This window comes from Lithohypha guttulata (assembly GCF_036872675.1).
Source record: "Lithohypha guttulata strain CCFEE 5908 chromosome Unknown scaffold_4, whole genome shotgun sequence".
NCBI classification, from domain to species: Eukaryota; Fungi; Ascomycota; class Eurotiomycetes; order Chaetothyriales; family Trichomeriaceae; genus Lithohypha; species Lithohypha guttulata.
The window spans coordinates 1,095,164-1,112,476 of NW_027042753.1; the positions used below are offsets into that span (position 1 = coordinate 1,095,164).

At 49.1% G+C, this 17,313-nt stretch overlaps 8 protein-coding genes across 8 annotated transcripts; 3 read left to right on the forward strand and 5 right to left on the reverse strand.

The window, feature by feature from the left end:
- Window positions 1-577: 577 nt before the first annotated feature.
- LTR64_005542 (uncharacterized protein) lies at window positions 578-2,962 on the reverse strand (the record flags this gene model as incomplete). Its single annotated transcript, XM_064899880.1, has 2 exons — window positions 578-2,527; window positions 2,582-2,962. The coding sequence occupies 2 exons, from the start codon at window positions 2,960-2,962 to the stop codon at window positions 578-580; spliced, it is 2,331 nt and encodes a 776-aa protein (XP_064753192.1).
- Window positions 2,963-4,231: 1,269 nt separating this feature from the next.
- On the forward strand, window positions 4,232-5,515 carry LTR64_005543 (uncharacterized protein; the record flags this gene model as incomplete). The annotated part of the gene is made up of 3 exons (XM_064899881.1): window positions 4,232-4,430; window positions 4,632-4,684; window positions 4,838-5,515. The coding sequence occupies 3 exons, from the start codon at window positions 4,232-4,234 to the stop codon at window positions 5,513-5,515; spliced, it is 930 nt and encodes a 309-aa protein (XP_064753193.1).
- Window positions 5,516-6,916: 1,401 nt separating this feature from the next.
- On the reverse strand, window positions 6,917-8,128 carry LTR64_005544 (uncharacterized protein; the record flags this gene model as incomplete). Its single annotated transcript, XM_064899882.1, has 2 exons — window positions 6,917-7,961; window positions 8,007-8,128. The coding sequence occupies 2 exons, from the start codon at window positions 8,126-8,128 to the stop codon at window positions 6,917-6,919; spliced, it is 1,167 nt and encodes a 388-aa protein (XP_064753194.1).
- A 662-nt stretch (window positions 8,129-8,790) lies between these two features.
- LTR64_005545 (uncharacterized protein) lies at window positions 8,791-10,623 on the reverse strand (the record flags this gene model as incomplete). The annotated part of the gene is made up of 1 exon (XM_064899883.1): window positions 8,791-10,623. One exon carries the CDS (start codon window positions 10,621-10,623, stop codon window positions 8,791-8,793), a length of 1,833 nt encoding a protein of 610 aa, XP_064753195.1.
- Window positions 10,624-11,338: 715 nt separating this feature from the next.
- Window positions 11,339-12,202, reverse strand: EFM4 (Protein-lysine N-methyltransferase efm4; the record flags this gene model as incomplete). The annotated part of the gene is made up of 2 exons (XM_064899884.1): window positions 11,339-12,083; window positions 12,135-12,202. The coding sequence occupies 2 exons, from the start codon at window positions 12,200-12,202 to the stop codon at window positions 11,339-11,341; spliced, it is 813 nt and encodes a 270-aa protein (XP_064753196.1).
- A 240-nt stretch (window positions 12,203-12,442) lies between these two features.
- Window positions 12,443-13,691, forward strand: LTR64_005547 (uncharacterized protein; the record flags this gene model as incomplete). Its single annotated transcript, XM_064899885.1, has 2 exons — window positions 12,443-12,806; window positions 12,967-13,691. 2 exons carry the CDS (start codon window positions 12,443-12,445, stop codon window positions 13,689-13,691), a joined length of 1,089 nt encoding a protein of 362 aa, XP_064753197.1.
- Window positions 13,692-14,890: 1,199 nt separating this feature from the next.
- Window positions 14,891-15,455, reverse strand: pli1 (E3 SUMO-protein ligase pli1; the record flags this gene model as incomplete). The annotated part of the gene is made up of 2 exons (XM_064899886.1): window positions 14,891-15,085; window positions 15,168-15,455. The coding sequence occupies 2 exons, from the start codon at window positions 15,453-15,455 to the stop codon at window positions 14,891-14,893; spliced, it is 483 nt and encodes a 160-aa protein (XP_064753198.1).
- A 935-nt stretch (window positions 15,456-16,390) lies between these two features.
- On the forward strand, window positions 16,391-16,828 carry LTR64_005549 (uncharacterized protein; the record flags this gene model as incomplete). Its single annotated transcript, XM_064899887.1, has 2 exons — window positions 16,391-16,616; window positions 16,665-16,828. 2 exons carry the CDS (start codon window positions 16,391-16,393, stop codon window positions 16,826-16,828), a joined length of 390 nt encoding a protein of 129 aa, XP_064753199.1.
- Between the last annotated feature and the right edge of the window lie 485 nt (window positions 16,829-17,313).

The window sequence follows — 17,313 nt, forward strand, 5'->3', positions numbered from 1 at the left end:
TATTATCCGAATCATTGCTGCTCTCGGACGATTGCTACGGAAAGCGAATCACAGCATTTAGTAAGTGGACTATTGAAACAACGCGGTAGGTCTGTATTACTATCAATGGGCTTACGAGGCTCGTCACTACGGGGACAGACCAGATCAGATCAAAACAAGGCAAATGACCAGAAGTTCACGCTTGAATTTGTTCTTGTTGTTTGGTGCGTAATACTAATTCTTACAATCGATACAGATTGTCTACCTCAACAGTATTCAGCCTTTTGTTGCTGCTTGTACATCCGAGACACTGTGTCGAAATCTTTCGACCTTCCCATGTGCTATGTCAAATCTATGTTCAGACGCCGCTGTAGCCCACCTGTACCATGTTTCGGGTCTTTCCAAGATCTGCTTAAACTATTGAACTCCGAATTGGATAGAACTTTCCAGTTAATGAGCACCATGTAATTTTGCATTCGTGCAAATCTAGCCAAAGATTGCCAGAATGAATCAACTCCAGACCCACGTTTCGTTATTATCGTGCGCGCCTCACCCATTTGTGCCGCTAAGTATAAACATTAAAACAATTTGCCCTTTCTCAATAGAAGAAAGACGCCACGAATGCTGCAGTGGTATACAACGTTGTAAATGTCAACTCGAATTCGAACCAGGCGCTTTGACCCTTGAACGCAATCTTTTTGCTCTCTTTCGTAGGATGAGCAACATTGGTTTTTGGATCTCGAACCAGAAGCTGTTCCCGATCAGGCACTGTCGGAGGATCGACAGCGTAGGTGATAGGAATCCAGAAAGAACTGCAGACAATGATGAACGTAAGTGGTGGCCAGAAGGCGTGGGTGATCAAACAGATCAAGATATCCTTAGTCGTGAGGTTGGTAAAACATCGGTAGGAAGACATAGCTACTGCCACTAGGCAGAAGTACACGTAGCCGACGTGAAACCATGCCATGTAATTAACAATGATTGTCCACATCCGTCTCCACATTGGAGCACGTTTGGCTGCGTCTCTTTCGTTTAATGCCGATTGCAAAGATCCTGTAGGCTTGAAAGCTTGAGCTTGTCCTCCTAGCCACTTAGGAAGCACGAAGGCCCGGATCAAGCAGAGTGCGATGTAGGGTGACATCCATAGTTGATATCGAGAACCACGTTGACCAGTATGGTAGCCAGAAGGAATAAACAGGACAAACTCGGTCGCCCTGTTGGCAACATATGCTGCAAAACATGCTCTAATGAGCCATCTCAGTTGTTCGAAGTTAGCATAAGCAACCAATGGCTTTCCAGCGATCAGAACAACTGGAAGAGCGAACATAGAGACTGTAAGCAGGATGTTGAACAAGCTAAGGAAGGCGTAAAGAAAACTCGAACTCTTTTGTGCGAAGCTCATGCGCTTGATCTTGTCACCCCAGAGACAGAAGTTGAGCTTGAGGGAAGTGTCAACAGTGCCAATAGCCCATCTCGTCCGTTGCTTCAGATGACTGCCAAAATCCTCAGGTACAGTACCGAATTGCAAAGGCTCGTGGACGAATGCCGTCTTCCAGCCTTTACCAAGCATCAACGTGGAAGTAGCCACGTCTTCGGCGAGAGAACCAAGGGGAAAGTTGCCAATCTCATCCAGCGCATCTCTTCGCACCACGTAACCAGATCCGGTACACCATGCGACACCAAGGGCATCCTTGATGGGTTCGCAGACATGTACGAAAAAGTCGAGGGATTGGCAGAGGGGGTCTCCAGGAGGAGTGTTGTAGAAGAGCTGAGGGGGACAGGCAAGAGCCATCTTTGGGTCCAAAAGAAGATGTGGAGTGACAGCACGAAGCCAATGCTGTTCAGGAATCATATCAGCGTCCAGAGCCGCCATAAATTGGCCAGCTCCTCCAGGCATGGTATGAACCTCGTCGAGACCATAGTTGAGATTGCCAGCCTTAAAATGGTGTGGGACGCCAGGGAATTTGGGACGAGATTTGTAGTACAAATTGGGATATGTGTCAGCCAAATCCCGCACCGCGCGCTCGAGTGTTGCGCTCTTTCCATCGTCTAGCACAATGACTCGAAATTTGTCTTGGGGCCAATCTTGGTCGCAAGAGGCTCGTACAGTGTCGAGGACAAGGTCGTCATCTTCGCCACAGCATGTCACGAACACGTCGACGGTTGGAACGTCGTTGCCAATCAGCCTCAATTTTGGCCTCCTCCTCTTCTTGAGAGCGAACATGGTCCAGAAGTTCTGCATGAAGATTGGTATGGCGACACTGACTTCGACAGCAACGAAAATCCAGGCAAGGGGGAAGGTTGCTCGTTTCTGGTTCTGTGCCGAGATAATGAAGGCGATCCGCAGACCGAAGTAGATCCAGTACAAGGCCAGCGATAGAGCGACCAGCATAGGAGCAAAATAGAAGAGGTTCCTCTTCCACCCGTGCCAGAACTCGGCGTCATCTCGACTGTGCAGTTGTGCTATTGAGCCATCCTTGACCCAGTCCTTGTTGAAAAAGGTCGAAGAAGTGTCGGGAAAGAGGGGGCGAAGAGTGTCTTGACTGCGCTATAGAAATGTCAGCAGGAGTAGAAGGTATATTGGGTGATGTGTGCAACTTACGAAAGGTGTTTGACTTTGTGGAAACGGCGACGAGCTCCTTGTGTCTACACCATTGCCAGTAGCGTACGAAGGATGTCTTGGAGGTTGCAGGCTTCCATAAGGATGTGCACCTCCACCTCCAGTCATGGGCGTGCCTGGTGGACTAGCACCAGGTGTGTCGTCCACGTACGACTGTCTGGAGTAGTGATAGTGGCCCGGAGCCGGAGGGCGTGATTGTGAGTATGAGTATGAGTATGATTGTCGATTATGATTAATGGTATTGTGATTCGCACTTGATGAACGTTGTTCTGTCCGCGATGGATGTTCTATCGAGCTGTGGCCACTCGAGCTGTCTTCCATAGGTACGAGGTTGATCTCGGTCATTTCGCCCTGTCTACCCATCGTGGGTAATGGTGGTACCTGTTGCCAGGTGAGCAAAGGGTGTAGTGTACAAGGTCTGAGCGATCGACAACGTTGTTGATGGTGTTTTGAGAATTCGAGCCCTCGAAACGAACGACGAAGACTGAATTGAACAGGTGTAGAGGAGGCGGGACAAACAACGAAGGTAAGGTATTTGAGAGGCGTGTAATGTACTCAGATGTACAACGAGCGTGCACGGAAGCAGAAAAGAATGACAAGCAGATGGCTTCACGTCAAGGATAATGTCCAGCAGGGACCACGAAGTCCGAGCCAACTCTGAACCTGCGACAACATCAGAGCAGATTCTGCAAGTTTTACTGACTACTGGGTACTCAACTAACGGCCAGCTCCCAGCCCCATGCTCTTGCCTCAGTGCCGCCACGCCATTTTTACAACACGGAAACCAGCGGTGCGAGGAGCCACTGATCTTGCTCGAAACAACACAATCTTACTTCCAGCTAGGCTCAAACGCGATCTAGCTCATGCACATCCTGCAGGGGCACCACTTTGGACAATGCCGTCTCCGGCAGAAGCTTTTCAGTGCCTGGAAGCTTAGGTGCCACAACCGACGAAATTTGCTTGGGCCAGTTTCTGTTCCTGAGTCTAGTGGAAGATCTTGCATCATCAGGAATGCCGCCTCTGTGTGACGCACATAGCCGTTTCGTTTCGACACCCTCGTTGTCTTTATTGTTCTGCAATTTTCTGAAACAAACCAAACGCTTGTGACTTGGCACGATAGATGACTTCGGAGATCAAGGTATTGATGAACACGCCTATCATCCGTGGCTGTGAAACGCATTTATCGACTTGGCTGGATACGAGATGTATGTGTCTCAGAAGGTTGGGACTCGCAGCTTCCCGTAGGTCGACCTATCGCCTCTCGGACCAACAAACGCTCTGTCCGTCTCCACTTGGCTCCTTCAAAGTCTAGCAATCCTAGTAAAACTGCCGGTAGTGTGCAACTTTGCCCACAGTTTTGATAGGACTTGCTTATCGTTCTGCTCGCACCACAGACTTGCCACGATCACACGATCTTTGTGCTGCTATTCTTGCTCTTCAAGATCTTCAAGAAACGTGTACTTACGCAACCACTTCTTGCGCCAACGACGGACTACCATCAATACGCGATCCCACGCCACTGCTCTTCAACATCAAATCCTCCGTGTCTAGAGAGGTTCTCCCAACTTGTCTGTACTGGCACACGGTCAATTCAACTGCAGAATCACTGGTCATATTCGCCCATCCGTCAACATGGGAATACGGTCTCTGGTCAGTTTTGGGCTCATAGCGGTACCTATCGGCGCAACCTTGGGAGTTTTGATCGGCCTTGATGCGCATCGGTCGGCGACAGGTCAACAACCTCTATTTCAGGACAATAGTGTCAGTATAGACACATACTGTCAGAAGGCATATGGTATCACCCCAAGGTCACTCGGCCAACAGTATACATGTGAGTCTTCCCTATCCTCCGCAAAACTCCCTCGACTACAATGGTCCCTTGATCATATCGGACGTTCGATATCCGTCTGGTCCACTTCACGACAAGACTTGGCATATCATTCACGCAGCTTTGGCCGCAGCCCGGAACAATGGATGATATTCTCCGGATCTTTTCTCTATCTTGAACACAGTACTGACAGTTCTTTCGCAGTGAATCCTAATCAATGGGGTTGGGATGGTCAACAAGGCGGTCTCTGCATGAATGTAAGTCTATTCCTGTCTGCATTGTCTCTCATGCCCGTCTTACCAGACTACATCGACGCGTATTACGCTCGATGTATGACGGACCTTGGCAGCGGACCTTGCATGGGTCAAACACTTTATCGAAAGTCACGACGAAGCTGACTCGGTTACCAGATAACACAACACAATAACTACACTTACGCCACGCCTTTAACCGCGCCAAAATTCAGCGTCACATGGCAATATCCACAAGGTCCAATAACGCAGCCTGTACATGCCTTTCCTAACATCAAGATCGATGGACAAGGCTCGATCTTTCCGGCGTCGATAAGCACCATTGCAAACATCCCTGTAGATGTTGAATGGACTTATGGCCTCGGCGAGGAGCCCGCCAATATTACCGATGTTGCAGGAATGACTGCAGCAAATGTCAACACTAACGTCGCCATAGACATGTTCTTGGATGATGATATGAACAGCGCACAGTCAACAACTCAAGCCAAATACGAAATCATGGTGTGGCTTTGCACCATTGGTGCCTCCACGGAACCTATTGGTCTGGCTTTAGGAGCAGTATCTTCTCAAGTTATTAACGGGACCACGTTCAACCTCTATTCTGGAACCAACAGTATTGGTCAATACGTTCTGACATGGGTTGCCAGCCAGTATGTTGAGAATTTTGTCGGCGATATTGCACCACTCATTACCTCGATACCCCAGATTGGTCGCGCCGAGTTCCCAAGCACAAGCACCTATCTTGGATACATGGGTCTCGGAAGTGAAGCACTCTGGACCCCAGAAACCGTGACTTTCGACGTCAGCTACCTGAGCATAGACATTCAGCACCAGTAGGACAGTGCTATTGTCTGAATTGTGGTAGCATAAAATTCGGGAAAACTGGTGTGAGGCGCAAATTGCATACAGCTTGGGTAGATACATTTTGACCTTTAGCATTACGATGGAACGTTCGGTGTAGGTACAGGAGTGAAATATTTCTACAGTTCTACATCTCTTGGGAGGAGTATCTGCAGACGTGTAACAGGTACATTTCAATTAGCTAAAGATAGCAGCAATCATGGCGACGGTTTAAAAGCTGTAACAATACAACCAATCTTTGACAACATACTTACCGCTTTTGTGCAACTGTCTTATTAGCCGTTCCTGTTGCGCCTGCCAAGCTGGACAACATCGCAACTGCCTCACAGAGATAGGTAAGCATGCTGTACCTCATAGATGCAGGAGCGGAAGCTACGATGGAGATTTTGACTAAGTGAGCTCGTCTACAAGCTTCCAGCCCATTCCCAGATCTAGCCTCTTCTGCCTCATCCAATTGTATACGTTCGGAACTAAGAGTATGCACTATCAATCTACTGCCCTCGATTCGAGCGTTCCTATCCTCGTCCAGTGATGACCCACTGACTGCAAGAGATTAGTTGTTCCGTGCTGCATGAATCTCGGAAGTCCTAATCATGGATGCCTGACCGTTGAAGTCCGGTCCTAAAGTACGTCTTTCGGGTTCAGTGGCTTGAAACTCGAAACCCTGAGCCAACAATCTCGTATCAGGATAGCCAATTACGCGGACGAACAGTATAACTTTAGCGGCTCCACAGTGGGCAGCGAGGCGTTGGGAGACATTCTGTTCGTTCTCAGGTCCGCAAAGTACCTCCCGAGATTGAGCAGAGGATGAAAGACATTAGTTAAGAGGTTGTTTGGCACGATACCAGGAAACATGAATAGCTTTCGGACTGATGAGATGTGCAGGCATATTCTATTCAGCGCGTGCGACTAGAACGAGAAGATACGCGACATGCAGCTCCGATACTCTTGGCAAAATGGTTGTCTTGGTCGCCGAAGTGCTCATGCGCTACCTCACTTTTCATCCTTTCGACTTGAGACGTTTTCCACGCTTACTCAAGAACGAATGGTCCAACATTTGGCGAACCATTGTCTGTGATATCGACGGCGTTGCTGCTGATTGCATTATGGTGGTCATGTTAGCAGTCCCAGCCGAAAGACAACAGCAACGGATGATGAACAGGAGATGGAAAACTGTGTACTAACAACTGGAGACTATTCACAGTGGCATTCTAGGCCAACCTGTCTGGCTACCTTCTCGTGCTTCAGGTGACATGATTGTACCAGCAAGCAAACACTAAAGCCCATGTACCAAACTAATTCTTCGAGAGTTCAGGTCTGCTGCTGCTGTCACATGCTACAGAGAAATTTAGCTCCAACCTCAATCTCTACATATCCTCATAAATCACTAGTATGCCTTCGACCCTTGTACCGCTCATATGGCACCTCAAACTCATCACCACGAACCGCTCGTTGATTTCCAGAAACCCATGACGAGCCTCCAGGCTGCGATCCTGGTACGATAATCGACAACCGCTTCCTCATTCCTGGGCGCGGCGGCTTGGTCGTGTATGAAGGTAATTCGTCGTCGCATTTGTCGCACTTCCTCAGGACCCAGTACCTCCACCACCGAATGAGCGTTGGACCGATCGTGAACCAGGTCGCAAGGACGAAGACTGTCAGTGCTAGATAGGCCATGAAAGGGCCTTCGCAATGGTGGTGATAGCCTGTTGACATCATTTTAGGCGCGGAGATGCGCTCTTTCCAAGCGGCATACAGGCCAGCTCCTGATGTTGGCTGTGGTGTCAATGGTTCGATCGACGCGAAATCCGTGGGTACTGATCGTGGTGCGCGTGGTTTGTTGGTAGCTATGCTGATCGGGCTCGTTGGAATCACGACGTTCTGTGTTGCGTGGGTGGTCGGTCCCGTGCTGAGCATCATCGAGGTGAAGGAATCCATACCACCAGTCGAGGAGTCGGAGGTCGTGAGATCCAACGACTCTGTCGAATTCAAAAGCTGCATGTTCGTGGGCTGCGATGTGTTCGTCCAGAGGATTGTTACTGGCACGATAGACGTGCTAGTGGTCAGCATCATCGTGGTGGAATGTTCGGTAAACATTGAGGTATTGTTGGGGGTGACTGTTACGAAGACGGTCGAGGGAGTGGACGCATCTGCGCCGCCGGTTACGCTGGTATCTGACATGCTGGATGATTCCGATGTAGCCGAGGACGAGGTTGTGATGGTAGAATCTTCCGAGCGTGGGACAACGCTTTTATCTGTACCGCTGGTGAGGACCTGCTCTGTGGTAGTGGAGACCTCAGTACTCGCGGACCCAACACTGAGCCCACTAGCCATCATACTGTCCATGGCCATCGTACCATCCATCTCACCGTCCATCGACAGACTCTGCATATGCCCCATCGTCGAATTCCTAACCGGATAGCTAGCAAGACGAAGATCCGGCAACTCGCTCGTAAGCGTAACATACGCTTTGCCGAAAGGTAGGCTCGTAAAGCTCGTCACTGTCTTAGTCTGTGTCGATGTGGTATGAATATTTGCATGCGCCGTCGGGTCCGACGACCCAGAAGTGATATTATACCGCGACTCCATCGCAAGAAGGAAAAGGCTGACTGGCTGGCTGACTGGTAGTACACTATGCTGATACTGAGAACTTCGGTTCAGCCAGCAGTACTAATAATCAAGGTGAGCAGATTTTGTTCTTTGAAATGAGTGCGTTTCACAACGTTAGGGAAATATGGTGCAAGTGGCAAGATAGTATGGAGAAAAACTGGCTATGGTCGGTTGTAGAGTGGGTGTACTATCTTCGTGATCTGGTCATTGGAGTAGAAGTGACACGGCTGCTTGTCGCAAGCGAGAGCTGACGATACAGCGACATTTCCATGCTGACACACATCAAGGGCGTTTGTAACCTTCCTGATGAGATGAGATGAGATGAGACATTGGAAACGAAAGGAAATGACTTACCTACTAGGTTGGTATTATTGTGCTTCATCGTCATATGAACAAACGCTCTGCCATCAGTCAATAGCACGAGACCAGGCAAAGAAGCTTGCCGCTGCACGTAAAAAGAACAGAGAAACAAATTTGACTTGAAAGACATATCTTGGTGAAGAATGAGAAGTACCACTGCGGGCATATGTATTCATCATCTCTGATACGAAGGTGCTCAAAGCTCATTTATAAAAGCTGAGCGTATCACTTCGCCGGCTATATTCCAAACGATCATAGTTTCCCATCAACTTCCCTCCTTTTCAGGCAGCGGCAGCAGCAACAGGCATGACTCGAGGTTCCATCGCGTTGTCGACAGCGATCTTCGGAAGTTCAGCAGCGTGCTCGAGTTGAGCGTCGGTCCAAAGAGGCTCGACTGGTTCAGCGTCCTTGACACCAACGCCGACAAAGCCACCTTGGGCTTGCCAGTCGGAGATGCGTTTGAGGTTGAGGCGGTTCCAGACACCTTCGAGCGCTTCGACGAGGTCGGCTCTGAGCTCGCCCATGTGGCCTGGGGTAGGGGTGATTCGTAGTCTTTCCTCACCACGCGGCACGGTCGGGTAGTTGATGGACTGCACGTAGATCTGGTAGTCGTTTAGCAGCATATCTGACGCTGCCTTTGCCAATTCCGCGTCGCCTACGAGTAGCGGAACGATGTGAGATGGGTTGGGAATGACAGGAATACCTCGGCTAATCAAGTCGTCTTTGAGTTCGCGAGTGTGTACCTGTTGCATTCTCCTGTCACCCTGGTATCGAGCCTGGTACTCGATCGCAGTGCGTGCGCCAGCCATTGTTGCTGGTGGTAAACTTGTGGTGAAGATAAAGCCCGGCGCAAGAGATCGAATTGCGTCGACAAATTTCGCAGATCCAGCAATGTAACCACCGACGCAACCATAAGCCTTGCCGAGTGTTCCCGTGATGATATCGATTCTGTCCATGACTGTGCCCTTCTGAGATTCAGGCGTTCGATTCTCATCCGCCCAGGTGTCGTAGTCAAGGTGTTCGGCTACGCCAGCTCCTCTTGGACCGTACATACCAACAGCATGTACTTCATCCAAGAAGGTAATTGCGCCATATTTATCAGCTAGATCACAGACAGCTTCGATTGGCGCGACCGAGCCGCACATGCTGTACACACTCTCAAAGGCTATGATCTTCGGTTGAGCTGGATCGAGAGATTTTAGCTTGTTCTCCAGATCTTCAAGGTCGTTGTGCTTGTAGACTATTTTCTTTGCACCAGAGTGGCGAATACCCTGAATCATTGAGGCATGGTTGAGGCTGTCACTTAGAATGACACAGTTCGGAAGCTTGCTGCCCAAGGTCGCAAGAGTTGCATCGTTCGCCACATAACAAGAAGAGAAAACTAGAGCACCCTCTTTGCCATGGAGGTCTGCTAGAGTCTTCTCGAGGGCTACGGCGTGCTGATTGTGACCGGATATGTTCCTTGTTCCTCCAGCGCCGGCGCCGTACATTTCGAGCGTCTCGTGCATAGTCTTGAGAACGTGCTTGTTTCTGCCCATGCCGAGGTAGTCGTTGGAGCACCATACAGTCACTCGCTCGTCCTGCGCAGCCATGTGCGCTCTCGGAAATTCTTTGGCAAGACGGTTGATGTTGTTGAAGTACCGGTACGACTTGTCCTGGTGTTTTTTGTCCAACTCGTTCTTGTAGAATTCTTCGTAGTCGAACTTAGGAGTTTCAGGAACGGCAGGTTTAGGACCAGCGTGCTGGTGCACTTTAGGATACTTTGTGAACTGCTTGGCTTCGGACGGTGGAGGAGGTCGCTGCTCGGCACGATACATCTGGTTGTCAATGCTAGCCTTCTTTTCAGCAGTCGTGTGCAACTTCTTCTCCATCAAAGATTTGACGATGCCGGAGCTGGTGGCGGGCTTGCTGTAGTGCCGTGCGTTGAGTTTCGCACTCTGAACAGCAAGCCCCTTGTTCATGACTGGGCATCGTCGAGCATAGTGCTGAAGCTTGGAAATTGTTCCGCCTCCTGGGCTGTGGTGGACAGTGGTGCTCAATGTGCGTAAAGTTCCAGGTGCAGTTTTCTTGAGGAAGGGACATACTCCCTTGCTTTGCCGTAGAAGAGCCTCCATGCTTGTAAGTGATTTTGTAGTGCGGGCAAGACCAGATCAATTATATAGAGCAGAAAGAAATAGTAATAAAGTGAAGAGGGTTATGGTGCTCATCAATACTAGTAGCATATGCCGGCCTTACAAAGGCGTAGAAAGTCCTAAAATCGGTGCTGACGGACCCCTGTTCAGCCAATAAAAGATTGCCCGTAGCAAATAGAGAGTTTTTCTTCTCGATGGTTAACGAAACATCTCGACCGTCCAGACTCATGACGCCTCTGCTTTCCTACCATGTCCTCGGGTTTCGTTTCTCACGACGATGGGAGTATCAAGGTATACCCTACGCTTCATCTTGCTCATCGTCGTCGGCCCATAAAACTTGTGCTTGCTGATATGGCGACACCTCTGTCCTATACCTCATTAACTGTCGTCATGGATAGCTAGTAGGTTTGTGGGGAGCACTGATCTGCCGGAACTTCAATTGCAATGCCACCGACTTTGCTACAGTAATCACCTTGAACATGATTGGTAGAATCCGGTATGCATTGGATATTTTCCTCTGACGGTTGTCTCGTGCCGAGGTGGTTCAACTTCCTAGGGTACAATACTGAAGCTCACCAATGCTAACGACATTGCTGTCAGCCATCCAGGAGATTCCTGAGACTGCTGGCTGATGTTCGTATCTGACCTCGCACGCGAGCTGGACCTCTCGGAAAAAGTGCGGGCGGTCGGGCCACTGCTACGAAGCAATTCTGCGGAAACAAACACTAGCAACGCCTTGTCCTTTGCGACCACCGAACTCGTACACGGGATACTTAACTCTCCCAAATTCTTCAAGAACGCCCTGCGTGCCTACACTCTCTGTGAACCACCTTACCACCTCGTTCTCTGTCCAGTTCACTGACGTGATGATCAAAAATCCGCCTGGCTTGACCATGGGTGCCACCTTCCCTGGATATGCTTCCACAACCCGCACCATCGCACCCTCCAATTCAACAGTCTCTGCTGACAGTGAGATCGCGTCGAAAGTGCCTTTGTCGAGCACAAGATCAAACCCTGCCTTAGGCCACCATGGCTTGTCTTCCGGTACATCTTTCAGGATGTCCATCTGCTCAAATGAGATCGTTCCCTGTTGCTGTTTCTCCGCCTCTTCTTGTTGATGAAGGTGCTTGTTCCACAGCTGTTTTGCTAAATCGAGACTTTGACCCGAATAGTCTACACCGAACATGGCGCCATCATACTCACCTTCCAGTTTGAGCTCGAAGAGACTGCTACCATTTCCCGTTCCTAGATCAAGCACGGTTGGACTCTCGATTATTCTCTCCGTATTGTTTGGCGACAGGGGAAAGTCCTCGTTGGTAAGAAATTCAAGCACTTTTATAGGTGCGTCTATCTCTGCGAACCACGAGTCCAGAGCAGTGATGTCTCTGTCCCCATCTTGTCCTATGCCGTTGTCGAGCTCATTCTGGTAGGTCGTGTCCCAACTTAAGATATCAGCACACAGTCATTAATATGTGCTGGCTACACGCACTCACTAGTCTTTATCGCCTAACTCGCTCGGTCTAAGGTGTTTGAATCTGCCGTTGGATGAGAGATCTCCCATGGTGTTGATCTATTGATCTTGACCCCCAAACCTTCGTTATTTGATAGTATCAAATCATCACGAAAGCTGAAAAGAAATATTGCTTATCTTATCATGACCCCGCACTTGGTATCGCCTCCACCCCTCCACCACCAAGTCTACCTTGAGAGGTGCAGCAGCAACGACGTGGCATCCTCCCGCGCCTATCAGAACTCGCTCTGGCGATGAATGAGGTTGTTCCGCTCCGCCCGCTATCTCAAGATGCTGCCAGCGCGAGTTTTCATTCCGCATCCTCCTAATCCTACACAGGAGGACATCTTTTCCTCCTCTCTGTCGGCACTGTTCACAGATGATACACAGAACTCTCATGGCATACCTGGCCAATCAGTCATCTACAACTCACCTCGACATGGTGAGATCAAGCTAGGCATACCACAGCATCCTGATGTAGAAGAGGGTCGGAAACTGTTTGCTCATTATCTTTGGAATGCGGGCGTCGTTGCAGCAGATGCAATTGAGACTGCAAGCAATGACCGCAGGATTGATGATTCCGAAGATGGAAAGGTGAGCTACAACAAGGAATATTGGGATATGCGCGGAAAAGATGTGTTAGAACTTGGAGCTGGTACGTGAAGAGCCTTGAGGTCCACCTCTTTGACCTCTACCTGAGCCAAGAATCGAGAGGAAGCTCGAAGATGGTATGTTCGCGTCGACTCCATCTAAAAGAGCTACTCGACACAGGCAAGCAGCAGAATTGAGAGCTAAGCATAATTTCCAATTAACAGGCACGGCTCTCCCATCAATCATCTCAGCTCTCTCCTCCGCTCGCAGCGTAACAATCAGCGACCACTCCTCCTCTCCAGCTATCATCAACGACACAATCGCCCGCAATGTCAAAGAGAACTTACACATCAAACTTGTCTCCTCCCAAACCACAGACGATACCACAAACGAAACCTCAACGCCACCCCAACCACCACGCACAAACACCACCATCTCCATCCACGGCCTAACCTGGGGCGACGAACTTTTCACCTCATCCACACAATACGGCAAACCCGCCGATCCCCAACCACCCAAACACAGCTTCGACAAGATCATAATCGCAGATTGTCTATGGATGCCCAGCCAGCACGCTAATCTAGTAAAGACAATTAATAGCTACCTGCGCGAGAAGGACGAAGATGAAGACCACGAAGGACAAGCGTGTGCGTTGGTGATAGCAGGATTCCATACTGGTCGAAGTATCGTGGCGAGGTTCTTCGAGATAGCGACTGGTTCAAGATTAGGTAGTGGTGAGACAGCAGGTGAGCAAGAGATTAGGTGTAACGATGAAGAGGAAGAGAAAGAAGATGAGGACGTGCGTCAAGTCAAAGGCATACTCATTGCAGCTGAGATCTTTGAGATCGACGTGGATTGCAATGTGAGGCCGTGGCTGGCTGAGCGTCCGGGTGAGAGCAAAGATCACGCGAAGCGATGGTGTGTCTGTGCTGCGCTGGTTAGGAGATGAAGAGGTAAATCCAACAGAGCATGTTTTAAATGTAAAGAGAACCACAATTGAAAGAGATGTGAAATCTAAGTGATTTTCGCAAGCAATATCGGAATCGCTGATGTCTGCCACTATATCTAGTACTTCCATCGCTGATGTTTTATGTATACAGCTTAGGTAGAGCGCAAGCAGTCCGACAATGTGACCATGTCATTAATTTATACAATCATTCTCTCTCTGTCTGCTTGTATCCAGTGCTGGTCGTGGTCAGAGCGCTCCTTGTCTGTACCATATGAAGCAATCGCTGATTCTGCACCAAAACTCCCGCTAACACGACGAAAACCACCCTTCTGTTTCCGAATGCTGCAGCAGCACTCGTGCTGCAATCCTGCCCTCTCCCGTTACGCCTGAAAAGCACTTTGCAGGTATCTATCACTATTGAAATTTCCGTAGCTGGTCGAAGTCGTAATAATCCGAGTAATGACTTGGACTATCTGTCCTTGGCACAGGAGGTGGTAAGTTGAACCTAAATGGCCCTGATCCTGGTCCTGGTCCGGATGTCAAGTCTAGTAGCCTGTTCGTGTCAGCTGAAACCTGGGAAGCTAGAGAAGGACGTTTTATCCGACTGACTGGTGGCTCATCGTCGTCATCGTCCAAGGTCAGGTCGATTACTTCTTCTCTGGCTCTCTTCTTCCCTTGAGACTGTGATTGAACCTGTGAGGTGTTAAGAGGCTGCATTAGTGATGCTGAGACCGGCCGTGGTGGTGGAGGTGAGAAGCCATTCAGAGACGGTGTCCTTACTAAGTCCTGTGATGGCCGTGTCCGTATTGTTGCTGTCGATTGTGGGGCCTCAAGATCCGCAATCTCCACTAGATCGTCATCATCGTCACTATCGTTGTGCTTCACGAATGGATTTTTGTTGTATGATGGCTCCTCGTGCTTGATGAGATACCATCTGCCGTCAGGCTCTATCGTCACCTGTTCTGTGTCTGAACTTGTATTGTCTAATATGTCCTGTACGAATTGATCGAAGACGAGCGTTTCCCATGCCGCCGGCCTGTTGCATATTGGACAAGTCCAGGTCGGGGCTTGTTCTTGTAAAGCCAGGAATACTGCAGCATCAAAGCATTCATTATGCTTGCAGCTTATAGAGCGACATGGGGTTTCTATTCTCGTCATCTGAACTGGGTCTTTCAACGACATGTTGCTTGAAGTAGCTATTATGTCGTCGTCTTTCGCTCGATTTTGCACTGGTACAAATTAGATAATGCAATCTCGAAGAAAGGGAGACACCTACTCTCGCGGACCACTCGGTCTTTGCCCAAGAATTTGCCTGATTTCAAGGCTTGTACGAGCATTTCAATCGTCTTTCGTTGTACCAGATTGACCGATAAGACGTATTTCTGTGGAGATTCCTGTAAGTACCAATACGGCTTGTGAGATCTGGCACGACACAAGAAGAGGGGAAAGAGCTGAAGTAGATAGTGAGAGACGTACCTTGGTTGTTAGAGCATAGATTAGTTCGACGTTGTTTAGAAATTCAGTCTTTTTACGGAGGAACGGCGTAATGTCAGCAGGCCTAGTTGAACCAGGCTTGTTCTTCAACCCCTTAAGATTGACCTTCACTTCTTCCTGGTTGCAACGTAACTCGGAATTCGAGGGAAATGCTATGTCCGCAGGCTTCCAAGTTGAATCGAATGATTCGGCGGCGCAAAAGACCATTGCTCTGCAGTTCGAGTCACTCTGGAACTGCATCGCAGTGGTAGTGTCCAGCTTAATCGTCATCCTCGCTGTATCTCTTGTCTGTTCCCTGACCTTTAATTCTACCATATTGCCCAATTGCTTGATAATCGAATAAAATGGGGAAGGCTTATACGTCACTCGACTTGCATGATAGCCTCCACCTGGCATGGCTAGAGATGGTAGCGGTGGTAACCGAGGAGTAGGGGAAGCGTAGTATTGTGGTGAGGCTGAGGAGGCAGGAGTATGGTTCGAATAAGGTGAAGGATATGGATTGGGTGCATTGAAGTGTAAGTTGGAGTTTGTCGCAACAATAGGATATCCCCTAGTCGCATCCCTAATACGGCTCAGTCGTTCATAATCTCCTCGTCTATCGCAATCGTGGATTTCTGTAAAGTTGGTTTAGTATGGCATGTTCGGGTGAAGTGGGATCAAACTGCCTACGGGCAACGAGCCTCGTCTGAAGCTCACTCTTTAGTCCCCCTACTGGTAGATTCTCATTTTTAAGGATCCTCTTCAGTTTATCGACTGTGAGCTGTTTGACCTCTGCAATCGTGCCTCTTACGAGGTCAGCTTGCATAGTACTCATGGATACACTCGCGTAGATGGAAGTCACAAATGGCAGAGATTGTCCCTGGGAGAAAGTCAATTGAATCTACCGAGTTCTTAGAATCATGATGTACAGATGCATGGAAGACCGAGCACCATGCGGGACAACACAAAAGTGCTGGTGGCATAGAACATGAAGAATTGGCGTTGGTGAGGCGACTTGACATGCTCTTCCCCGGAACAGCACCGGCCAGAATGCGCTTGCTTTGTCTAAATTCTCGTGTCATTCTCGTTTTTTCCTCTTTTGCATGTCTATGGTTGTCACTTCCTCTCCAGCACAGCTTCAGAAACACTAGACCTGTGTTTACCGCAGCTGGTATTCAGCTACTCACGCGTGACAGTCAGCCGTGAGATCTCAGTTGCTGATTAAGATGGCGAAGAGTTCTCGAGCTTCAAACAAGAAGCGCAATAATGCTAACCTACGCACTAAAGTCTTTGGACCAGCTCATGATGCTCGCCTAGAACGTTTGTCTGCTAAGCTGCAAGAAATAGCAAATGCGCCCAAGCCAGACGAAGAGAAGAAGATGGACGTTGAGGGGGAGAAGGCACAAGAAGAGGAAGAGGCAGGTGACGACGGTACAAAGACACAGGTTCATGGTGAGTCGATATGAGTTGGTACTGAGAATTTTGCCTAACAGCATGTAGATGAGGCTATGCAATGGACCGGTCTTTCCTCTGCTCGAAAATTGAGAAGTACTAAATCCTCAGGTCGCATCACGAAGCACGCGAGACGCAAACCCAGGAACCAGGTTGTATTCCCCTCTGAGAACGCGAGAAGAAAGCGACAGACCAAGAGCAAGAAAGGATGAGACCTCAGGAGGATGTTGTACTAAGCATACGTTCTGTGCGTTGAACCATCAATCGGAGGATAGGACACTCATGTGAAGAGGTCTTCCGGCCTTATATCTCTCCTCTTTCCGATTTGACGTTGCGGACTGAGACGTAGATTGTCAAGCAGAGTTGATGAGAAGCTCTACCTACCTTTCAGAAGACTGTACCACTCTGTCACTCAGAGCTAACTGGACGATTCCCGAAGCACATCCCCACCGAGCTGATGTCTATATACCTATTCTCGTGGTCATGTGGAAGGCAGCGTACTTGGTAGAACTGACCAAAAATCAATCAGCGTTAATAGTTTTGATGCACCACGCTCGAAGTAGTCACAAGCGAAACGAATCTATGGTGGTGGAATCTGCAGCAGAAACTCTGCACAGAAGTGGCGTTGGCGGCTGGCAAGGACGATAGAGCGTGCAGGCAAGGAGAAAAGCATTTTATTCGGCCGGCTTATATTAAC